Source organism: Malus sylvestris, chromosome 15 (assembly GCF_916048215.2).
Source record: "Malus sylvestris chromosome 15, drMalSylv7.2, whole genome shotgun sequence".
Lineage (NCBI taxonomy): Eukaryota > Viridiplantae > Streptophyta > Magnoliopsida > Rosales > Rosaceae > Malus > Malus sylvestris.
In genome coordinates, this window is record NC_062274.1 from 36404360 (window position 1) to 36425635 (window position 21276).

At 38.3% G+C, this 21276-nt stretch overlaps 1 protein-coding gene across 2 annotated transcripts; it reads left to right on the forward strand.

Moving 5' to 3' along the window:
• The first annotated feature begins 10357 nt into the window (after positions 1-10357).
• Positions 10358-21243, forward strand: LOC126604737 (crossover junction endonuclease EME1B). 2 transcript variants are annotated; one of them, XM_050272042.1, is made up of 13 exons: positions 10358-10833; positions 11376-11531; positions 11684-11751; positions 13065-13205; positions 13280-13433; positions 13520-13629; positions 14153-14328; positions 15317-15380; positions 15477-15595; positions 16750-16839; positions 17592-17706; positions 19987-20182; positions 21098-21243. In XM_050272042.1, the coding sequence occupies exons 1-12, from the start codon at positions 10536-10538 to the stop codon at positions 20155-20157; spliced, it is 1662 nt and encodes a 553-aa protein (XP_050127999.1). In that variant the 5' UTR covers positions 10358-10535; the 3' UTR covers positions 20158-20182; positions 21098-21243. The 2 variants fall into 2 exon arrangements, with proteins under 2 accessions (XP_050127999.1, XP_050127998.1); XM_050272041.1 differs by having other exon boundaries at positions 10364-10833; positions 13026-13205.
• The last annotated feature ends 33 nt before the right edge of the window (positions 21244-21276 follow it).

The window sequence follows — 21276 nt, forward strand, 5'->3', positions numbered from 1 at the left end:
TTCTAACGTAACGAGGTCACCGACAAGGCACTATGACAGGACATGACCAACACAAGCAGGTCACACTTCACGGATAAGATCGAGCATAGCAGCCTTCCAAGAATGACTTCCAACAGACCACCCGCTGTTCGGAAAATTGATCATCTAACTCTGGCAGACTCTTTTGTTTTAGTAGAGAAGCATGCACTTTGGGATGAGGCTCGCTGATGCACATTCAAGGACTTAAAGAAGTACTCAACATCACCTCCCTACTATCCAAACCGAAAGCAGCGGAAGACTTATTAGCATGTATGATGGTATTTAAAGCAACAATAAGCTTTACCATCATACGAGAAGAGATGAGGGCCCGACTACCTATATTCCATAGTTCAAAAACTATCCTCGATGTTATTAGAAATTCAAAAGCTAACTTTGGCGATGGTTGTTGCAACCCGGAAGCTCAAGTTTTACCTTTAAATGCACACAATTATCTTCATGATGCACTATTTTGCCCAATCCAGACATGTGACGATAAAGGCGTAGACCCTAGCGGATGTAAAGTTTTCTGACGAACGCAACAACTCGGCCCAAAAGACATGCCAAGGGTAGACGAACACTGGAAAGGCACACTCGAAAGCAAGTTTTTTCCTCGTAGCCCCAAAAGATTCTACATAGGAGCAACATGCACCGGCAGGTGAGCACCACTTTCTGTTGCGCATCACACGACCCTAGCTTACCTTTACTCCATAATTTAGCTCTAGAGTGGTCCAATACTGGCATTTGAGCATCTCCTGCTACTTGTAACATGGCCCCAACTCCACGACTCCCTACCACGCATTCACGAGGCAACAGAACGGCCCAATGACGCCCCGAAGGTAGCCGAGCACGCTTTAGCCAAGCCTACTCCACCCGATGGAGACTTCTGGCATTTGCATGTTGACGGCGCATCTAACTACAAAGGTTCGAGAGCAAGCGTCGTCCTTGTCACCCAGACGGTTCGATGCCCGAGTAGGTAATCACTCTAGGCTTCAAAGCATCTAACAACAAAATAGAGTACGTGATCCTACTAACAGGCTTCTGAATGGCAAAATACTTGGCGATGAAAAAGCTCGCAATTCATTCTGATTCCCAGCTAATCACTAGCCAGACTACTTGAGGCGTTTCAGACTTACATCCTTACTCAAGTTCTGCGGGCAGACAAAGCTCACGCAGACGCACTAGTCGGCCTATGCTCCGCTCTCGACCACCAACTTAAACGCTATATTCCGGTGGAGTATCTAGACATGCCAAGCATAGAGGCGGAGCCAGCAACTTAAGTGTCACAGGTTAATACAACTCCAAACTGCCAAAGTTTTATTATAGATTACCTGGTCAATGACACATTCTCCACGGAAAGGTTGGAGTCTAGAAGCTCCAAATAAAGGCAGCACACTACTACATGTGGAACAACATTTTCATCCAAATATCTTACACTGGACGACATCTCCGCTACCTAGCGCCTCTTGACGACCTAAAGGTTCTAAGCTCAATCCACGAAGACGTTTGTGGAAACCACTCTAGAGGCCAATCCTTAGCACAAAAGGCTCTTAACGCAGGTTACTGCTGGCCTATCATGCACCGAGATACTAATAAGTTAGTACAAAAGTGCGATTGTTACCAATGCTACAAACCGGTACCATTACTGCCCGCCAGCGAGCTACACCCGCAGACGAATCCTTGGTCATTCATGTAGTGGGCAATCGATCTGGTAGGACCTATGCCGCCTGCTACTACAAGCAGAGGCATGATGATCGTGGCAACCGATTACTTCACCAAATAGGTAGAAATAGAGCCCAAGATGACCAAGACTTAAACAGACATAAAGCACTTTATATAGAGGAACATCATTGGCCGATTTGGCATCATTCAGTTTATCGTCATCGACAACAGCCCGCAATTTGTGGGCAAAGATATGACGAAATTCTTCCAAAAGTATGGCATTAAGCAACACATGTCCACTCCAAGATATTGTTAGATCCCACATTGCCTAGGGGAGTAGATCATTTATGCCTTATATGTAGATGCTCACCTCCATACAGCATGAGGCCTTTTGGGAGCTCACCAGCTTCGGATTCCATAGGAACTTCGAAGTTAAGCGAGAAAGAGGCCAGAGCATTCCCAGGATAGGTGACCACTGGGAAGTTCTACTCGCGTGAGTTCCCAGAAATAAAACCGTGATGGCGTGATCGGGGCCCAAACCGGACAATATCATGATACGATAGAGTTGAGCCCAGGATGTGGTGGAGGACTAGGCTGGGATGTGACAGATATCCTCAAGGCAATATGTGGGCCGAAGCATTGAGCAGAACAGTAAGGAGATGGCCACACGCTTAGATCTGGTAGAGGAGAAGCGCAAGTAGACCATCACCCGCATCGCAACCTACCAACATCAGTTCATCTCCAGCTACAACAAAATGGCCAAGATCTGACAATTCCATCCCGAAGATCTAGTCCCAAGAAAAGCCTTTATCACTACCTGCAGAGAAGGCTCCAAAAAGATGGATCCCATCTGGGAAGGTCTATACAAGATCAGCAGAGTAGGCGGCAAGAGTAATTACACTCTCGCCACCAAGAAACAATAAAAAGATCGAAAAATAGTGGAACACCTACAATATGAGGAAGTACCATACGTGAACTCCCACTACATCAAAACCTGAAGACTCAAGTAGCTCGACGGGCACCATCTCACAAGTTGAGGACTATCCAGTTATTATGCAGTTCCTACCTTATAGCTAAGTTTTCGTTCGTTTCACTCGTTTTTCAATGAGGAATTCATAAGTAATCACAACTTGGCTCATTTGTATGTTTACAACAACTGATTATTCTTGCACTTCAAAAGAAGACCGCGTCCTTCTTAGGGATTCATCGCAGTAATTATGCCCCTCGAGGGACCAACCATGCTCTCTAGTGTCAGAGGGTAAACTAATTGCTCTCCAGTGCAAGAGGGCAAACCAATTCCCCTACACCCACATTGGTTAGCTCTCCAAGACAAGAGGATAAACTTTACAACTCTGAATATCCAGACGTGGATGAGCCTGGCTGCCCTAATATAACTACATGCATGATGGCTTACGCTGGGATTCTTAGAAGTAGCCACAATGGTCTTTTTCAAGGCTTAGCTAACTGAAGAATTTTGGGTCTTTTGGCCTAATCCACGGGGAACTGAGCCCTAGAGACGAATGCGGCATATTACGCAGTACGCCCTAAAGCTACTATCGAGTGCACTAAGGTAGCCTACAGTTTCCAGAAGACTGCCTACAACTTGCCCTTCGAGCAGTAAAGCCACGCTAAACTTATACAACCACACATTCTTGTGAAAGGTTAAACAAGCTAGCGTGCATATACGAAGCTTTATTCACTACCAACATGCTACTTAGTTGACAAGCTTCACCTCTGCCAAGTGCGAAACGACTTACACCAAGTCCTAAAGTTAACAGCCTAGTGGTCACGCAGACTTGTCTGCTTCTGTAAGTAAGGCATCTGGTTGTCGACCCTATGGCTAACAACTTTGCAAAGTTTTACACCGCACCTACGGCTGCATCGGCTACGCTAGCCTATTTACTTATAGAAAAGTAGCACGCCTACCACTGGTCTATAAAGTCTAAAGGCTAGGGCATGAACGAAAGAAACGAAGATGGAGAAAAGCAAATGAAGCAAGTTTATTAAATTTTCTAGCAAAATTGATAAACAACTAGCAAAGATTGAAGGAGTTCAAGCAAAGGAAAAGAAACGAGGGAAATAAAGAAAATCCTAAAAACTACTAATCTTCAGTAGCTTGGACATTCCACGACTATTCGGTCGCCACACCTTCAGCAGTTGCAATATTCTCAGCAACGGCACCATCCAATGTTTTACGAGAAATAGAGAAAGTTTCGAAGTCTCTCCCAGCAAACTTAAAGGAAGACGGTCTACCAAAGAGATCATCTATATAACCCAGTTTGTAAAAATCAGCCTAACTCTGAACAAGCGAAGCCTCGAGCCCAGCCTTCTCACCCTTCAGCTGCCTAATCTCATCAAGCAGACCAACATAAACACGCTGTAGCTCATCCACTCCTTTCTTCAAACTTTCGTTGATCTTCAGTGCACCTTGGAGTTCTAACACTTGGGGTTCAAGCCTATCAACAACATTCTTGAAATGGATCACTTGGTTATAAGCAACAATCAACTCTTTATCCTTTGCATAAGCAGTGGAACGAAGCTTAGAAAACTGCAAACTCAAGATCTTGAATCTGAGGTATATAACATCCAATCTCTTTCTCTGCACTTTCATACTTAACTTGGATCGCGTCAAGCCTAGTCTTCAAGTCAATGATCTCTTGGTGAGCGGTCTCAAGATGCAGAGAAGTGAAGGCAGAAGTATTAGACCCCTTCAAAGCAACAAGCTCAGAATCCAACCTTTTGATCTTCTCGGCCGAGAAATAAGCTTCAGCTGCCATAATTTTGGCAACTTCTTTAACAACCTTGCTATATTTGCATCATAGCAAGCAGATTAGTCCTTCTATATTGGGTCTATGCTTCGTAAAGGAACTTGGGCAAACAAACCTTTCTAACGCCATCAACAAACTTGGCACAAGCGTCCATGTCTTCAAGCAGATCTGGTTTCAAGAGCACACAGATCTCAGTAGCCTCTATAGAAGCAGGCTTAGTAGATTTCTCACAGCTGCCCATGCGAGCAGTCTCATCCTTCCCAGCAGGTGAATCAGTCTCAACAGTAGAGGGAGTGGGCATTGGTGTCACTTTAGCAACAAAGTCCACTTTATCGCTCTTCATAATAACAAGCCTCTCCAAATATGAACCGGACTTAGCTCCCAAAGGACGACTTGGTACAAACCTCGACACTGAGGGCATGATAGGACCTTTACGCTGAACAATCCTATCAGCAATCGTACAAACCAATCTTGACATGGCAGGCGCCACATGCTCATATCTAGCAACTTTATTTTTCTTCCTATTGGAAGAAGTCATGTTAATCACAGGATTTTCGGCAGCAAGCAGACCCTCACAAGCAATGGAGAAAGTCTTCAGTTTTCTTAACCAACATTTCTTGAGCAGGCAGGGAAGATCTCTTCTTTCCACCTTTATTTATAATAGGCTCCACGACAGTGTTTAGACGAGCCAATACATCCGCCTTGATCCTCTTTACCTTCTTTCTCGGGAGCAACCCATCTTTCTCTCTGCAAAGAAAAATAAGCATCCCACACCATTCACAATACTCAACAGGGGAGCTCAACCCATATTGGTTTTTCCCTTTTTTTTTTCTCGGACCAGCAAGTAGGAGACCTGCATGCCTAACATTCTAACAGCCCATGAGGCCCACGACCTTTTCATTTCTCTCAATCGCCGGCTTGTTTCGCGTCAGGACTAAGAGCCCAAAGGACATGAACCATGCTGCTCGCTTAGCATTGCGCCTCAGTGCCTCAATTCGCAACCCCAGCCGTTCCAGCTGCCTTTGGCTCTAGCCAAGCCAAGTAGCCCAAGCTATAGTCCCTGCCACAACACCTTCTTGGCCCATGCTGAGTTGACTCCTAGCCCCTGCCAGCCGACGTGCCGCACCACCCCAACGTAAGAAGACAAGGAAAATTAAATTTTTCTTGCCTCGGTGCAGAGCGGAGAAGACGAAGAAAGCAATGAAAGACGATCTTTTAGACGTGCAAGGTGTAGAAGATCGTTAGAGGAGGGGGAACAAATATCCTCTAAGCTCTCTCTCTCTTGTAGGGTATAATAAATTGCTCTCCAAAGTTGATTTAATAACCCACTTAAGGTGGACTTAAATGTGCTTTGAGAGAAATTTATTTCCCTTTCCTATAAGGATCTAATTTCCTATTAAAGAAGGAATCAACATCAAAATAGGAAACAATCTTATGTTTCCTCAAGCAAGAAGATCTCTACACCTGCTGCTCTTTCCTGCGAGCAACCTAATAGGTGTGGGGGCATTTGTGGAGCCAAAAATAATCACAAGGCAACACGTGGATTTTTGGGTAAAAATGACAAAATTACCCTCGAGGCACATCGGGATTCCTACGCGCGAGTAGTGGACAATCATCACTCAATCAAGTCAAAGGTGCCCAAATAGGTATTTATTTTTAAACCTATTTCATCCGTCCTCAACATATCTTCTCCACAAGGTAACCTCCAAAACATTCCTTTTAAATTATGTTAATTAGCTAATTAATAGATTTATTACCTAATTAAACTACCAATCATAACCAAAAAGTACACAAGAGGTCAGTCACCTTCTCTCCCAAAGGGACCGACCATGCATTATATATTTGACCTCATTTTCTCTAAAAAGTTAGGTCTACACTCTTGCTAAACACTAAAAAATTCTCCAAACACTTTTCCCTCAAAATTCTAACTTTGGCATTGGAGGTTTTTCGGCCAAAGCCCCCTCCCCCCAAATTCATCGTGGGCGCGTGAGGCTTTTGGCCTTGACCTAAGGTGTTATTTGTTTTGTAAGTGCAATTTTGTCCAAGAATAAGAAGGAAGAAATTTGCATCCACAATAGCAGAAGCAGTTTTTTAAAAGGCACAACAATACCAAACTAGCCATAAATGCAATCTCTCTAGTATTTTCATATTTTCATAAAGATATTTTTTTTGAAGTGTCATATAAATTTATACATATTTTTAAATTTGTATATGAATTAAATTTTAAGCAATTTGTCATATGAATTTTTTGAAATTATTAATTTGTTATTTCACCTAACTCTATTAAGTTTTCCATTCAATTGAAACATATATAAACACACGAAACACATATGAAAGACACGAAACACACAAAACCCCACGAACACATATGAAACACATGATACACATATAAAACACATAATAGAGATGCATAATACACCAAACACATGAAACACACACAACACATACAAAATACATATGAAACACATGAAACACAACCTTCAACCATCCTCTATATAAGCATAGGTTTAATATCTAACCATCACACAACATATTCACCAATCATCCATCTTTCATAATGTTTCTGTTTCCTTAAAATCATCCAACTTTCATAGTATTTTTGTTTCTCAAAATCATCCAACTTTCATAGTATTTTTGTTTCTCAAAATCATCAATTTCTCGTCAATGGGTGACATAGGAAGGCGTAACTTGTCAATGCAAATGACACAATACCAAGTAAATGTTGCAGCTGGGGAAGTAGAAATGAATAATGAAGAAGTCGAACTTGTAAACTCACTTATGCAATATGGGCACCATGCTAAATCTAGTTATCGTGGTTCTATCACAGGTCGGCCATTTGTGCAGCGTGATAGAGAAGAGTATCATGATCGGATAATGAAAGACTATTTCATCGAACGTCCGAGATATCCTTCTCATGATTTTCGAATGAGGTATCGGATGAGAAGAGAACTTTTTGAAAGCATCTTGAACACAGTTGTCCATCATGACCATTACTTTGCAAGGAAGATAGATGTCGTAGGCCGACAAAGTCTATCACCTCATCAGAAGCTCATATCTGTATTTCGGATGCTAGCCAATGGGTGCTAGTACATTGGCAATATTTTTAAGTGAATACAAGTGTACAACAATATGACATCAAGTCTTTTGTCTAGTACATTGTTAATAATTATTGATGGCACCCTTGAATTATTGAAGGCATCTAGTGTACAACAATGTGTGTAGCAATGTGTCCAACAATTATTTAAGACATCTAGAATAAGCAAAAAGAAAAAGTATTGTTATATTAATAAGTCATAAAACCAGATCTAGAATAAACCATAAAAAAATGCATAATTAATAAAGACAATAATTAGCAATTAGCACAATTAATAGCACAAATCGGATCTTGAAAGAATAAACTATAAGTAATAGAAGCAATAGTTAATAACACCTAATTAAAAGAATAAATTATATAAAATTAATACAATGATAATTAATAAATTACATAAAATTAATATAAATAATAATTATTAAACTACATAAAAATTAATACAACAATTAGTGATCATAATAATATTCACCACTTTGACTTGGTTGTGGATTTTGTGGTTGACTTTGAATATAGGCTTGAGATAAATCATCATCTTGAAAGATACTCCTTGTGGCATTCTTTTGCATAATTTCCTTTTGCTTATCATGGAAGAACTTCTTCCTATTTGTAGTGTATTTGTTGAGGTCCTCCCTCATCATATCAAAATTGAACCTTTCTTGCTCCATTTCTACTTGCTTCTCAAATGCCAAGAGTATTTGGTCAGTTCTTCCTCCCAAAAGCTATGGCTTTCGGTCAATTTTGCAAATCCAGAAGAAATCGTTACACTAACCCGATCTTACATCTTCCCTTTTCTCTTTGCTTGTTTTTGCTTATCTCTTCCCGGAGGTCTTGCAAAAGAAGAAGTTGGGGTCACTAAACACATTCAATGATAACATTTGTGCTTCCGGCTTCACTACCAAATAATTTTCCCCATTGTTGGTTTGCATTGGTTCCCCACCTTGGACAATCCTTGAGGACGTCTCAAGCATGGTGAAACTTAAAAGCTTGATTTTTGGGCGTAGTTCTTGTCTTGTAAATCACCATTTCTTTCTCACCCTATGCAAGGAATACATAAATACAATTAGTTGCAAAATAAGATTATGTACATGACAAAATAAAATATCAACAAAGACACTCATCACTTCTACGACGCTTTTTCCACTAGCCATGTTAACCACGTCTCTCTCCAAGCTTCCCTTCCATAAAGAGTATTTGGTCAGTTCTTCCTCCCAAAAGCTATGGCTTTCGGTCAATTTTGCAAATCCAGAAGAAATCGTTACACTAACCCGATCTTACATCTTCCCTTTTCTCTTTGCTTGTTTTTGCTTATCTCTTCCCGGAGGTCTTGCAAAAGAAGAAGTTGGGGTCACTAAACACATTCAATGATAACATTTGTGCTTCCGGCTTCACTACCAAATAATTTTCCCCATTGTTGGTTTGCATTGGTTCCCCACCTTGGACAATCCTTGAGGACGTCTCAAGCATGGTGAAACTTAAAAGCTTGATTTTTGGGCGTAGTTCTTGTCTTGTAAATCACCATTTCTTTCTCACCCTATGCAAGGAATACATAAATACAATTAGTTGCAAAATAAGATTATGTACATGACAAAATAAAATATCAACAAAGACACTCATCACTTCTACGACGCTTTTTCCACTAGCCATGTTAACCACGTCTCTCTCCAAGCTTCCCTTCCATAAAGAGTATTTGGTCAGTTCTTCCTCCCAAAAGCTATGGCTTTCGGTCAATTTTGCAAATCCAGAAGAAATCGTTACACTAACCCGATCTTACATCTTCCCTTTTCTTTTTGCTTGTTTTTGCTTATCTCTTCTCGGGGGTCTTGCAAAAGAAGAAGTTGGGGTCACTAAACACATTCAATGATAACATTTGTGCTTCCGGCTTCACTACCAAATAATTTTCCCCATTGTTGGTCTGCATTGGTTCCCCACCTTGGACAATCCTTGAGGACGTCCCAAGCATGGTGAAACTTAAAAGCTTGATTTTTGGGCGTAGTTCTAGTCTTGTAAATCACCATTTCTTTCTCACCCTATGCAAGGAATACATAAATACAATTAGTTGCAAAATAAGATTATGTACATGACAAAATAAAATATCAACAAAGACACTCATCACTTCTACGACGCTTTTTCCACTAGCCATGTTAACCACGACTCTCTCCAAGCTTCCCTTCCATAAAGAGCACGCTTTGTTGATAACCTTCCACTAATCGTAAACACTACCAACTTCCCTTTGGGCGATTTTGGAGTTTTCATTAAACTTATCAACGATTTTAGCCCACAAAATCTTTTTATTTTGATTCATGCCAACGATACCATCTTCGCTAATACAAATCCATGCCAAGCACAAAGCAACATCTTCCTCATATGACCAATTACAACCTCTAATATGATCTTTTGTTATCTTGAAAAATTTGGAAATGGGAAGAAAATGGTTTTGGAAGATGGTAGAAAGAAAAATATGAAGAATTGTAGGAGAAAAGTGATATTTGTGTGGATATTTGGGCTTCAACGCTGGCTAACCAATGACCCATTTAAATTGTGGTCGTATGATTAGAAAAAAGAGCTGTTGGGATTATTATTACAACAGACAAGTGGGTGACAAGCCCATGTGGGTGGGGTTGGCCTGTTGCAGCTCTTGGCACGTGCGTGAATAAATGCTGGACGTTTGAGCTTCAACGCTGGATTTTCACTCTCACATGTAGCCCACACCACTAATCTTAAGCCCAAATCCAAGTCGAAATTTGTCCAATTTATAAATTTTAAACACATAAACCTCATTTTGACCCAAGAGTTGGTGTTTTGGGGGTGGAATAGAACCCAAATTTTGAGACTTGCTCCAAAAAAAAAAAAAAAAAAAGTAGAAAAAGAACCGTGTTGATTTCAGGAACACAATCCCGCGCTTATTCAAAGCAGAGGCGGCGTAACCAAAACCCGACCTCACTGTCTCGTTGGGAGTCGACTCCGCCTGGGTTTCCGTACTCCGTTCATTTCCGATCACCATGTCGGAGCCAATCGTCCTCTCCGACGAAGAAGATTCATCCCCATTCCAACTGTTCCACTGTAAGAAACGCCGAACTGAACCAGACCTAAATCCAAACCCGAACCCGAACCCGAACCCGAACCCAAACCCTACGGTTCTCGTCCTCGACGACGACCCTACCCCACAGAAGCCCCGCCCCACCTCCACACCTATCGTCGTCCCGGAGACCCCCATGTCTGATCTCGCAATTGTGAAATGCACGAAAGCCCCTTCTGACTTCCAATCTAGGGTTTCAGACTCCGATCACAACTTCCCTGGTTGGTTGATTTCATTGCTATTGGAAATGTTTACTTTGCTTTTTGTTTAATATAATTCCTTATCCATTGCTTCTTGTGATAATTTTATTTTTGAATTAGTTTTTTTACTGTTTTGCTTCAAGTAATTGGTGCGTTTTACTGTTCTGTTCGGATCAAGTGGAATTAGTTTTGATTTCTGTTTCTCTGAAAATGCTGGAATTAAAAGATGGTGAATCCTCGAGTTTTAGCACAATATAAAACTGGTTCAAAAGATGGTTAGAAAAAAGTGTTTTGGCCAGAAAAGCTTATGATCAAATGGACTTGGATTTTAGGGATTTCGTGTCAGAGAGAAAGGGTTTTGGCAGTTTGGAGGAACTGCGTGAGGATTAATGTTGAAAGGGTTTTATGGATTATGTGAAATATGTCACTTGTTTTGTGATTCCTCACTTTGGTTGCTGAAGGTTTGAGTATTAATGTTGAAATCTTTATTTACTTGTCAATATTAGACTTTTCCTTTTCGTACCGATACACATTGACTTCACTGGTCTTTTGTTTATATTCAGGTGTTAATGGATTGATATGTTTGGAATCTGATAATGAACCTGAAAGTGGTCGTGGAAAGCAAAAGGAGAAAGAGAATGAATCGATCACTAGTGGCTTTGGTGTGGTGGAGGACTTAGATTGGAGGTTTAGTTTTGTCGAGTCCACATATCCTCTTGGTATGTTAATGTTGTATCTGGAGTTCCTTTGATCAGGGTTGAGGGATGACCTTTATTTATTGGTTTTGAGTGTGAAAATATTCAACAAAATGATTCCACTCTCTGGAAGATGCTTTCCTTCTAATATGGACACCTATTTACATTCTTATCAGGAGATGATCTAGCACATATGTCTGAGGGGAATTCTTCACAACCAACTTTGCAAGATGATATTGATCAGGTATTTTGACCTGATTCATTGTGGTAACTTTTATCCCCTAAAGATTATTGAACGGTTGTGGAGTAAGCAACACCTTTGGCTTGTGTTCCTAATTAAGGTCAGATGTTATAATTTCTGTTTGTGCAATTGACAGCCTCACCTTTCTTGTTTAATAATTATGTTTGTTTGGTCAGAGACTTGCCTCTTGTTACTCATGTTTTTTTTTTTTTTTTTGGGGGTATAATCTCTGTGTGAGGCATTATATTTTCAAGAATTTAGACAATACATGGTTCCAAATGGTACAAAGCTTGTAAGAAGTGAAGTGAGTAAAGTCCCATGTTAGGAAAGATGAGGAAAAGTTCTATGAAGTAACACCTAATAATAAACATGAGACATTACTCGAGTAGTTATTTATCTTTCAATCAGAAACTTGATGAATTTCAGATTCTTTCTGATTTGGATAAAAAACTGATTGAGGAAGACATTTCAGATAGGAATGGTGAAAGTTTCATCCTGCAGTTTCCAATGGATGACAATTCACATTAGAAGATATTAGTCCAGTTATCTTCTAATCAGAAACTGGATGTGTTTCAAATCTCTTCTTTTGAGTGGGCCTTGCTCTTTGAATCCAATTATTATGTGTGTAGAATCTCCATGACCAGCCATAAAGGTATTGAAAATGCCCACTAGACCTTGTTCTTTAATGTAACCAACGGCAATAGACTAAAACTGAGCAAAATAGAGAAAACTAGAAAACACACAAGACTTATACTGGTTTGGCAGAACTTTTGCCTATGTCCAGTTGTGATTTCTCTAGGTAGAGAAATCACCGCTCCTTTGATTAATAATAGAGATTACAGAACTTTTGCAAACCCTAGAACTAGTCTCTCTCACTTGTCTCGGCTATCACAGTTTTTCTCGTAAGCCTTGCCGCACCCTATTTATAGGCATAGGGTGCACTTTACATGTCCTTTACAGATTATAATTCCTATTCTAAGTGGAATAGGAAATTAGACTTCCTTTCCAATTCCAAATAGACTTCTAGGATGTCTAATCTAAATTGGATAAGGAAACTAAGATTCTTTCCAAGCCCTTTTAGGAGAAGAATAGGTGCACCTTTTTTTTTCCCTAAAACAATCCTAAACAGAAAAGGACACTAATTGACGAGCCAAAACCTAACAAAAGGTTCACTTTTTTGCATTTCTTATTTTATATGAAGGTGTTTCACTTCTTTGCTGCTATTTCACACCTTCAATTGGGTATTTATCCTCAATGTAATGACATGCCGAGATTAGGTACTTGATTATGCTGAGAAAGAAAATATAATGGATCAGATGGGCAACATTACAAAACCGAGAAGAAAAACTAAAGTTGTTACTGATAATGAAAATACAACAAAAGAAGCAACAGAAAGAAAGAAGCTGGCAAAAGAGGAACGGACACGCTTAATGGAGGAAAAGAAGCTCAAGAAGCTAGTAAGTTGTTATTATGATTTGAACTTTATTTTTTCTAACAGAACAATAAGCTGATGGATATCCATGAAAAACAGGAAGAGAAGTTGCAGAAAGAAGCTCTGAAAGCTGAAGCAGCAGAGATGAAAAAAATCCAAAAAGAAAAGCAAAAGTGGGAAAAAGGGAAGTTTGCCTTAAAATCCATCGTGGCTGAGATTGATTCTAAAGTTGTGGAGTTGGGGTCAGTTGGAGGTCTGGTGTCATTCCTCGTTTCTGCTGAAGTACTTTGCATGTGCTTTTATATCTGGTAGCTGATACCTTTTTAAACTGTTTTGTAGGAAATTTGCTTACAAGGTTTGCTGAAAAAGGGTTAACATATCGTATAACATCAAATCCAATTGAAAGATCAATTGTCTGGACCATGACTGTTCCAGAACATCTTTCACAGGTAATAAGCTATCGTATTAGTTGTAGTGTTATCATATTACCTCGGACTCTAGTGGGATTCATAAAAGCAAAACTAGCTGGAATTTTTCTTCAAATAACTTCTGTGTGGTTCAACATTATTAGCCTTTGTAGCTTAATGGATCATAAAATTAGGCCACTTCAATTATTGTATAAAAATAGAAACCACATCATTAAAGGATAATTGTGGGTGTTATATTGTGTATTGCTGGAAGACTCACGAGTCGCTACCAAAGGTCTATGATATAATGATTGACTACTGTTGTGTTGCATCTTCATGGGTTATGTGAGTGGCTAGGTCAAGATCATTCTTTAAGGATTTCATGAGCTTCCTGCCTCTCAGATTAATTATTCAGAGGATGCCTTTACACGTCTTGTTAAAGTTTATGACAAAATATTATTTTTTGCGCTAAATAAAGGAATTAGAATTTATTTTTTTATGCATCCAATTCGTCCATGTATTAGCATAATATTATACATCTATTAACCTGAATATCTAATTGCAGCTTTCGCCCAAAGAAACAGAAATTCAATACATGTTGCTTGTGTATGAAGCTGAAGAATTTTGTAATGTTGTCATCAATGAATCTCTTTTGGATCATGTTCTTAGTGTTCGAAGTCAATATCCATCTTATACAGTGTGTTGTCTTACAAACAGGTTGATGGCATACATTAAGAAAAGGTGAGAGATTGCTAATAATATGTACTGTATCTTGTATTAGAATTTTACCTAGCTAAAGATATTGCACTGAAATTTTCATGTATCGAAAAATGAAAATAAAAATGAACGGTGAACATGATTTAGATAATTAGTCTATGGATGATTTACTAATGTTATATACTGTTGCTTTCGCTTGGCCAGTGCCCTGCCCTGTGAGCATACTTATTTGTTTTTCTTTCTCATTATCTATTTAGTTAATTCATTAGAACATGCGAAATTCAGTGGAGTACAGAAACTATATTATAACTTGGACGCTGATTTCTACATCGTATGAAATGAAAGGTGACAGACATGGACTGTTTTTGTTTTATTTTTGTAAGAGAAGAAACACAAAAGTGGTAAACTTGAGTTCACTAATCATTTGGATGGTAGCTCAACATAGTTGATTATGCGTCTGAAGTGTTCTTATCCCCTTCAGTAAGTAATTGCCATTCTATTCAAATAGGAGCAATTGATAAGTAAAAGAACAGATTATCAGAAAGGATACACTTTATTTTCTTCATTTCAACTGGAGAGAATTTATATCCTTGTTGGGTATCATCATTTTATTATGATTACCCGTTAAATATCACATCAATAAAACAACCTGTGATGTTAAAAAAAGTTACTCTATTTTATTGTGTTTCCATTCAGATTGGTGTACTTTTTAAACAAATTATAGAATGTTTAGCTTTATTAACATGCCTTCATTTGTGTTATCCATAGAAATTCTTAAAATGTGTTTGTGATAAGCATGCAACAATATTTTGTAAGATCTTATGTCTTTTTTTATTTTTGATCTATAAAATTTACTGTTTTTTAATTGTGATCTATAAAATTTATTGTTTGTGATGGCATGGCAGTTGCAATAGCTATTCTCCACCTTACAATAATTTTACTTCTTGGATTCGTGCATACGGAGGGTGTAATGCTGCATCACATTGAGTTTTTTCCTTTTTTACAATGTTAGGGAACAAGAACTGTACAAGAACCCAACAATTCATAATAGCTGGAGACGCCCACCTGTTGAGGAGGTTGGAATACTAACACTTGGGTTTATAAGACATTAATACTTTCTGACAGTGAATCTTTAAATTCATAGTATTTTGACCTCTATTCCTTTCGAACAGGTGCTGGCAAAATTGACCACTAATTTTTATAAAGTACACTCCAGGCAGTGCGCAGATGAGGCTGAACTTGCTGAACATGTTGTTGGTTTAACATGCAGCCTGTCATCTTGCCAATTTAGGTATTTGATGCTTTTACTTTTCTACTGAACTCAGAACCTTGTTACGGTTTAAGTGTGCTGTTAAAATCTATTTCCCACCAAATACAAGTTTTCTGGCCTCAAGATTTTCTAAATGCATTATACATTAATTATACACACTCATCTCCTCTAAAAAATTCTGTCCAAGGATCACAGAGCTTCACTCATGTTCCAACTTATCACTTGTTTTTCGCTCTATTTTTAGGGCTTGTTTGGATTTGCCACTCTAAAAAGTGCTTTTTCTCACTAGCGCTTTTTGTCAGTAGCACTTTTTTGTAGGCTTCTACAAAAAAGCAGTGTGTTGTTTGGAAGCAACTAAATAGGTGCTTCTACATTGCACAAAAGTGCTTTTGATACTAAAGTATGGTGATAAGTTAAGGACATTATTTTCCAAGGAGCTCCTCTCTCTTTCTTTGTACCAGATATGCATCAACTTCATCTCATATCATAATGATATGCACTGTTCATTTGAAAAACATGAGAAAGGTTGATGTAAATCATCAAGGTTTCTGATTTTTTTTTGAAAAATCAAGGTTTCTGATTTAGTGTGCAAGTTTTTTATAACCTGTCTCTGTTTGAACTTTGAACACCAACCTCCAGCAGAAAACTAAAGCAACGGATCCAATTTTTTCCTCCCCTTCCAAATTTGCTGCTGCAAATTGCAATGTAATTTCTTGTCCAATAAATATACTTAAAATATATACAATTCATCAAAAAACAAATAAACATATATCTTCCTCTTCTCCCCAATAACCAGTCTCGCACCACCCATAGTGAATCTAGGCAATCTTTCTTCAATTTCTTCTAATGGTTTTCCATTTTTCATGTGGCCTTCTTCAATTCCATTGAAATATTAATTTCTATGGAACTTTTGCAAGTGGATTTTGTCAATGAATTCGTACTAATTGTTGAGGATTAATTCCATGATATCAATTTCGAAATGGAAGTGCTTTTACTCATTAGGAAGCGCTTCAACTCTCTTAAACCACCATCCAAATGAGCCCTTAATTACGTAGAAAATGATTGTATTATCACTTGACGTAGTTTCCATTTCCTTGTTAAAATTCGCTTTCCCTTTGCATTTTCATATTTTAACTTATCAATATTCTGATTCTGCATCTTGTTTGAATTTACAGAAAGAAGTTAACGAGACTTGATGTAAATGCTAATGGATCCCTTATCCCTAAGGACTGCATTGACCGAACTTCAATTAAAAAGAGCCCATGGTGAGTAACATGATATTAACAGACTGATCATTATACTAGAATTAGAATATAAAAAGATAGCAGATTCAGAGAAGGATGGATTGTGAAAAGAAATAATAAGCTGCGGCTTCATATGATGAAAGTAGTAACCAGTGATAAGATGAAGCTTATTTTTAGGGGTCTGAACTCTGAACTGTGTAGGGCCTGTTTTGGAGTGCTTCTACACAAAACACTTATGCTCATAAGAGATTTGTTAATTATTATTATTATTTTGAAAATTCAATCGCTTCCTCAAGGAGTAGTTGAAAGCACTTATTAACTGTTCTATCAAACGCTGCCAAAGATGCATTTGGTGCTTCTAAAAGCACCGTCAAATAGACCTTTCATTATTGTTCCCAGCACTCTAGGACAGAAAGGGCAACAAGAACCATGCACGATTAAAGTGGAGAGAATACAGAAAGACCTGCAACCTAATTGTCTAGTTGGTTGGGACAATCTGCCTTCCTTCAAGCCCTCCAACAATTGCCCCACAGAATTGGACCATGAACTTCCAAACTAAAACCAGATTTCTGGAATTTATGCTTATGAATAAGTCTTATTTAAATAAAGATCTCAAACACCAGTTCGAAATAGTTTCACGTAATCTTTTTCTTCTATTAGTTATCAACCAAACCTTCTCTGTACAGATTAGTTTGATTTGTATGTTTTTCATATTTGTATCAATTTTATTTGTGAGCATTTTATTTTTGTTACTAATTATTTTATTCGTCCAGGTTAAAAGCTTTGGTAGCTATCCCTAAGGTACAACCGCGATTTGCTATTGCTATATGGAAGAAGTACCCTACCATGAAATCTCTTTTGAGTGTTTACATGGACCCAAATATATCAGTAAGTGAAATATGCCTCTTTTTCTTTAAGTGTTTTGATGTATTTGCTTCAGTCTCTTTGGAGTGTAAGGATACTTATTTCTTTACAACATTTTTTTTTCCAACTTGGAATGGAGTTTGTAGAGTTTTCGGTTCCTTAACTGGTTCTCTGTTGTTTTTAAAATTTTGATGCTGTTTAGAAATATCTAGTTCTTTGCTCCAGTGGACATTTTGTCCATTGTTTGCACTATTGCTCTCTTAATGAAATTTTGTTTCCTATTAATAGAGAAGTAACGTTGTAAAAATTTGTAGATCAATACAGTAGTAACAAGTTAAAGTTTGAACATTGCTCATCCTTTCCGTTGTATAGGAGCCCTAAGGGCATGTTTGGAAGATAACATCTGCAATCTTGGGTTACATTTCACTAGTCTGTGTTTGGAAACCGAGATATTAACAAATGCAATACATTATAATGAAACTTCCAATTTCTAAACCCTAGATTTGGATTAGGTACTTTAATGTTTCTTAGAATTGAGGCTAAATTTGTTAGGAATGCACTACCAAAATTAGACAGAGCAACATAAAAATGACTAGACGTAATATATGTGAGAGAACTTTTGAGCGACTCTTTGATAGGTGTCCTTTTGGAAATCCTTTGTTTAGTATCTTAGTGGTGCATTTCTAATGTTTTGGTAGTAGCTTGTAGTGCTTGAGTAGTTCATTGGTAGTGTCCTTGTAGGGCATTTAATTTCCTCGAATTGGTAAAGTTTCTTACTTAAATACAAAATTTAATATGCCAATTAATAAAAGAGAGGTGGTAGTTGGAAAATGTGCTGGTGGGTTTAGTGGTGGTAGTGCAGGTAATGGTGGTAGTAGGAAAACAAGAGGTGGTGGTGCCAACGAGTGGGGTGGGAGTGTAGGTGATGGTCATGGACTAGTGGTGGTAGTACTGTGGTGGTGGCAGCATTGCCGGGAGTGCAGATGATGGTCACGGAAGTTTGGAGGTAGTAGAGGTGGTGGCGGGCACCGAGACGGTGATGATAGTTGCAGGGTTGGTGGCTGCAGCAGTGGTGGTGGGCATGTATGGGTTCTCTAACCTTGTGGAATTATAAATGACAATTGTTTATATGGATCTTAAAGTTGAGATTTATTACTTTCAAATTCCAAGTTTCTTTTTTTCTTTCCACACAAAACTTCTAAATCTATCTGATTATGAATCAAAAGAGGGAAATGGGTATGTCTCTTAATTATTTTGAGTTTTGTCGAGATTCCATGTTTATTTCCCTCATCCAAATGGAAATCCCTAATCAAAACATTGTGTAAAGGAACTAAAAGTCACCATCCTCTCATTTACCAAACAGATTTAAAAGGATTTGGGCTAACTTTAGGTTTAACTAGGTGAGAGAAGTTTGGGTAAGGAGGATGGAGGGAAAATTTTGCCATAGAGTTAGACTACTTGCTTCTCTTTGTACATCATTTGTCAAAGCATTCCAGGAAAATTCCTTTTAGAATAATTATTCTTGATTGGGATGGGGAAGGGAAAAGTTCGAGCTTAGGGTTGACTGATTTTTCTCTTGAGTGTATTGATTGGTTTACAATGTGAGGTGAAATTACTCATTTGTCCCCATATTTTATGAGAAAACAGAAGGATTAACGGAAGGAGTTATATGTCATTAGGCACAGTAGTAGGACTCCAGGAGCTAGTTGAGGAACCAAAATGTAACTCGTCTAGAAGTTCAGGGGCCATTGCTACACTTAAGCCAAGCATATATTTCTAATAAAATGAATGATTATTATGTTTCCTTGAGAGCCTGCAATATGACAACGGAGCAATATGTTTTTTCATTGTGATATATATTTGCTTGAGAATTAACTGTAATACAACCATCCAATATACAATATAATTTTATCATAGGCTTACATATGGAAAGCCCTTTCGATTATTGAATGGTCATTTCTATGTCATTGTGAAAATCATTTTCTTTGTTGTCTCTTAAAACAAAAATGGAAAAAAATGGCTTTGATAGAGTTTGTAGAGACAACAACTTGGAGGTTAAGTATGCAATGTTAATTGTTATCATTACAAGATTGATATTTGTTTACATATATGATATATCCCATGCTTCACAAGGCATGCTTACATCTATCAGCAATTCAGTACGCACATAGCTAATATCAAGGCAGAACTCAACATTGTTTTGTCTTGTATTTTTTCCTGAGTGTGGCCTTTCAGCTTGTTGACTCAGTGTACTCCCTACGTCGAACAATGAATATTTTCAGTTCTAATTACTTCTATGTATAGGTTCATGAAAAGGAATTTCTGCTCAAGGACTTGACAACAGAAGGTTTACTTGGTGATGACAGAAGATTAGGTGACGTTTGTTCCAAGAGAGTGTACAGAATACTTATGGCACAAAGTGGGTGCATCAAAACTGATGATATTGAGGATGGTGCTGATTTTTTCCGGCGTTGAATATCATTTATCTGGACAAAATAAGGTACGCATATGCTGCCTCTTTATCTACAATTTATTCTGCAGCGGAGCCATATCTTTTAGCAAAATGTTCTTTTTGGATCAATTACAAGTTGCATACTGTATTTACCAGTCAGTTTAATTTAGTACCAACTCTAGAAAACCATTCAAGTCAAACTCAAAATTGAAATGCGGCTATTTACTTCGTTGTTCTGACCATGCGACCTTTGAGGATCGAAAGTGTTTTTTTAACCCCAAGTAAATTGAGAATATTCTAAAATGCAAATGGCCCGTGTGGGCTTCTCCACCTCTACGAAAATTATGGTGCCATTGAGCTTCTTTCCAAAAGTCTTGTGGGTTCAACCTCCACCAGGCCACAATCACACTTGTTTGTCCCCACCATTAATTGATACCCAAATGACACATCACAAGTGGCTTTAATCTATTGAATAGTAGGAGGAGGTCCACCAGTGTGCCCTCTCTCATGATTCCATTTCACTCCATGAGCAGAGCAGATCAGAGTACCTACTCCAACTATGGTATCGCCAAACTTCTCCACTAAGAATAATTGTTGCTTTCTTTTTGTGAATTATTAATTACAACCTTCGATTTTCGAATAGCTATATGCACAGTAAAAACACAGAATCTATAATTTTTTTTCTTATCGGAAGCAATATACAAGTTAAAGGCATCCAAATTTCGTTTTTCTTTGTGGATGTATAATGCTCGATGCTTGTAATATTATGGAATATTCCGTAATATATTATGTAAGCAATTAGCTCCTGTAATATTCTTAATTGTCTGCCACCATATTTTGTCCTGCGCACAATATTCAATTCTTTAATTATCAAGTAAGGCATGTCATAGCCCATACATACCACACTTGGCTGTTATATATATTGAGTTTCTCATGCTGCATATGTATTTGGAACTTGAAAAGGTACTCTTGTAAGATCTCCCTCTCCCTGAGCAAGTCCGTTCTTTAATGGAGAAGAGCAAATCATTTTCCGGGTGCTACTCGAGCAACTACAAGGAGGTCCAACTTGGATTTGAGGACCGGTCGAAATCATATAGCTTCAATGGTCCTGTCAGCTACGGCAAGGCTGACGACTTGTCTTC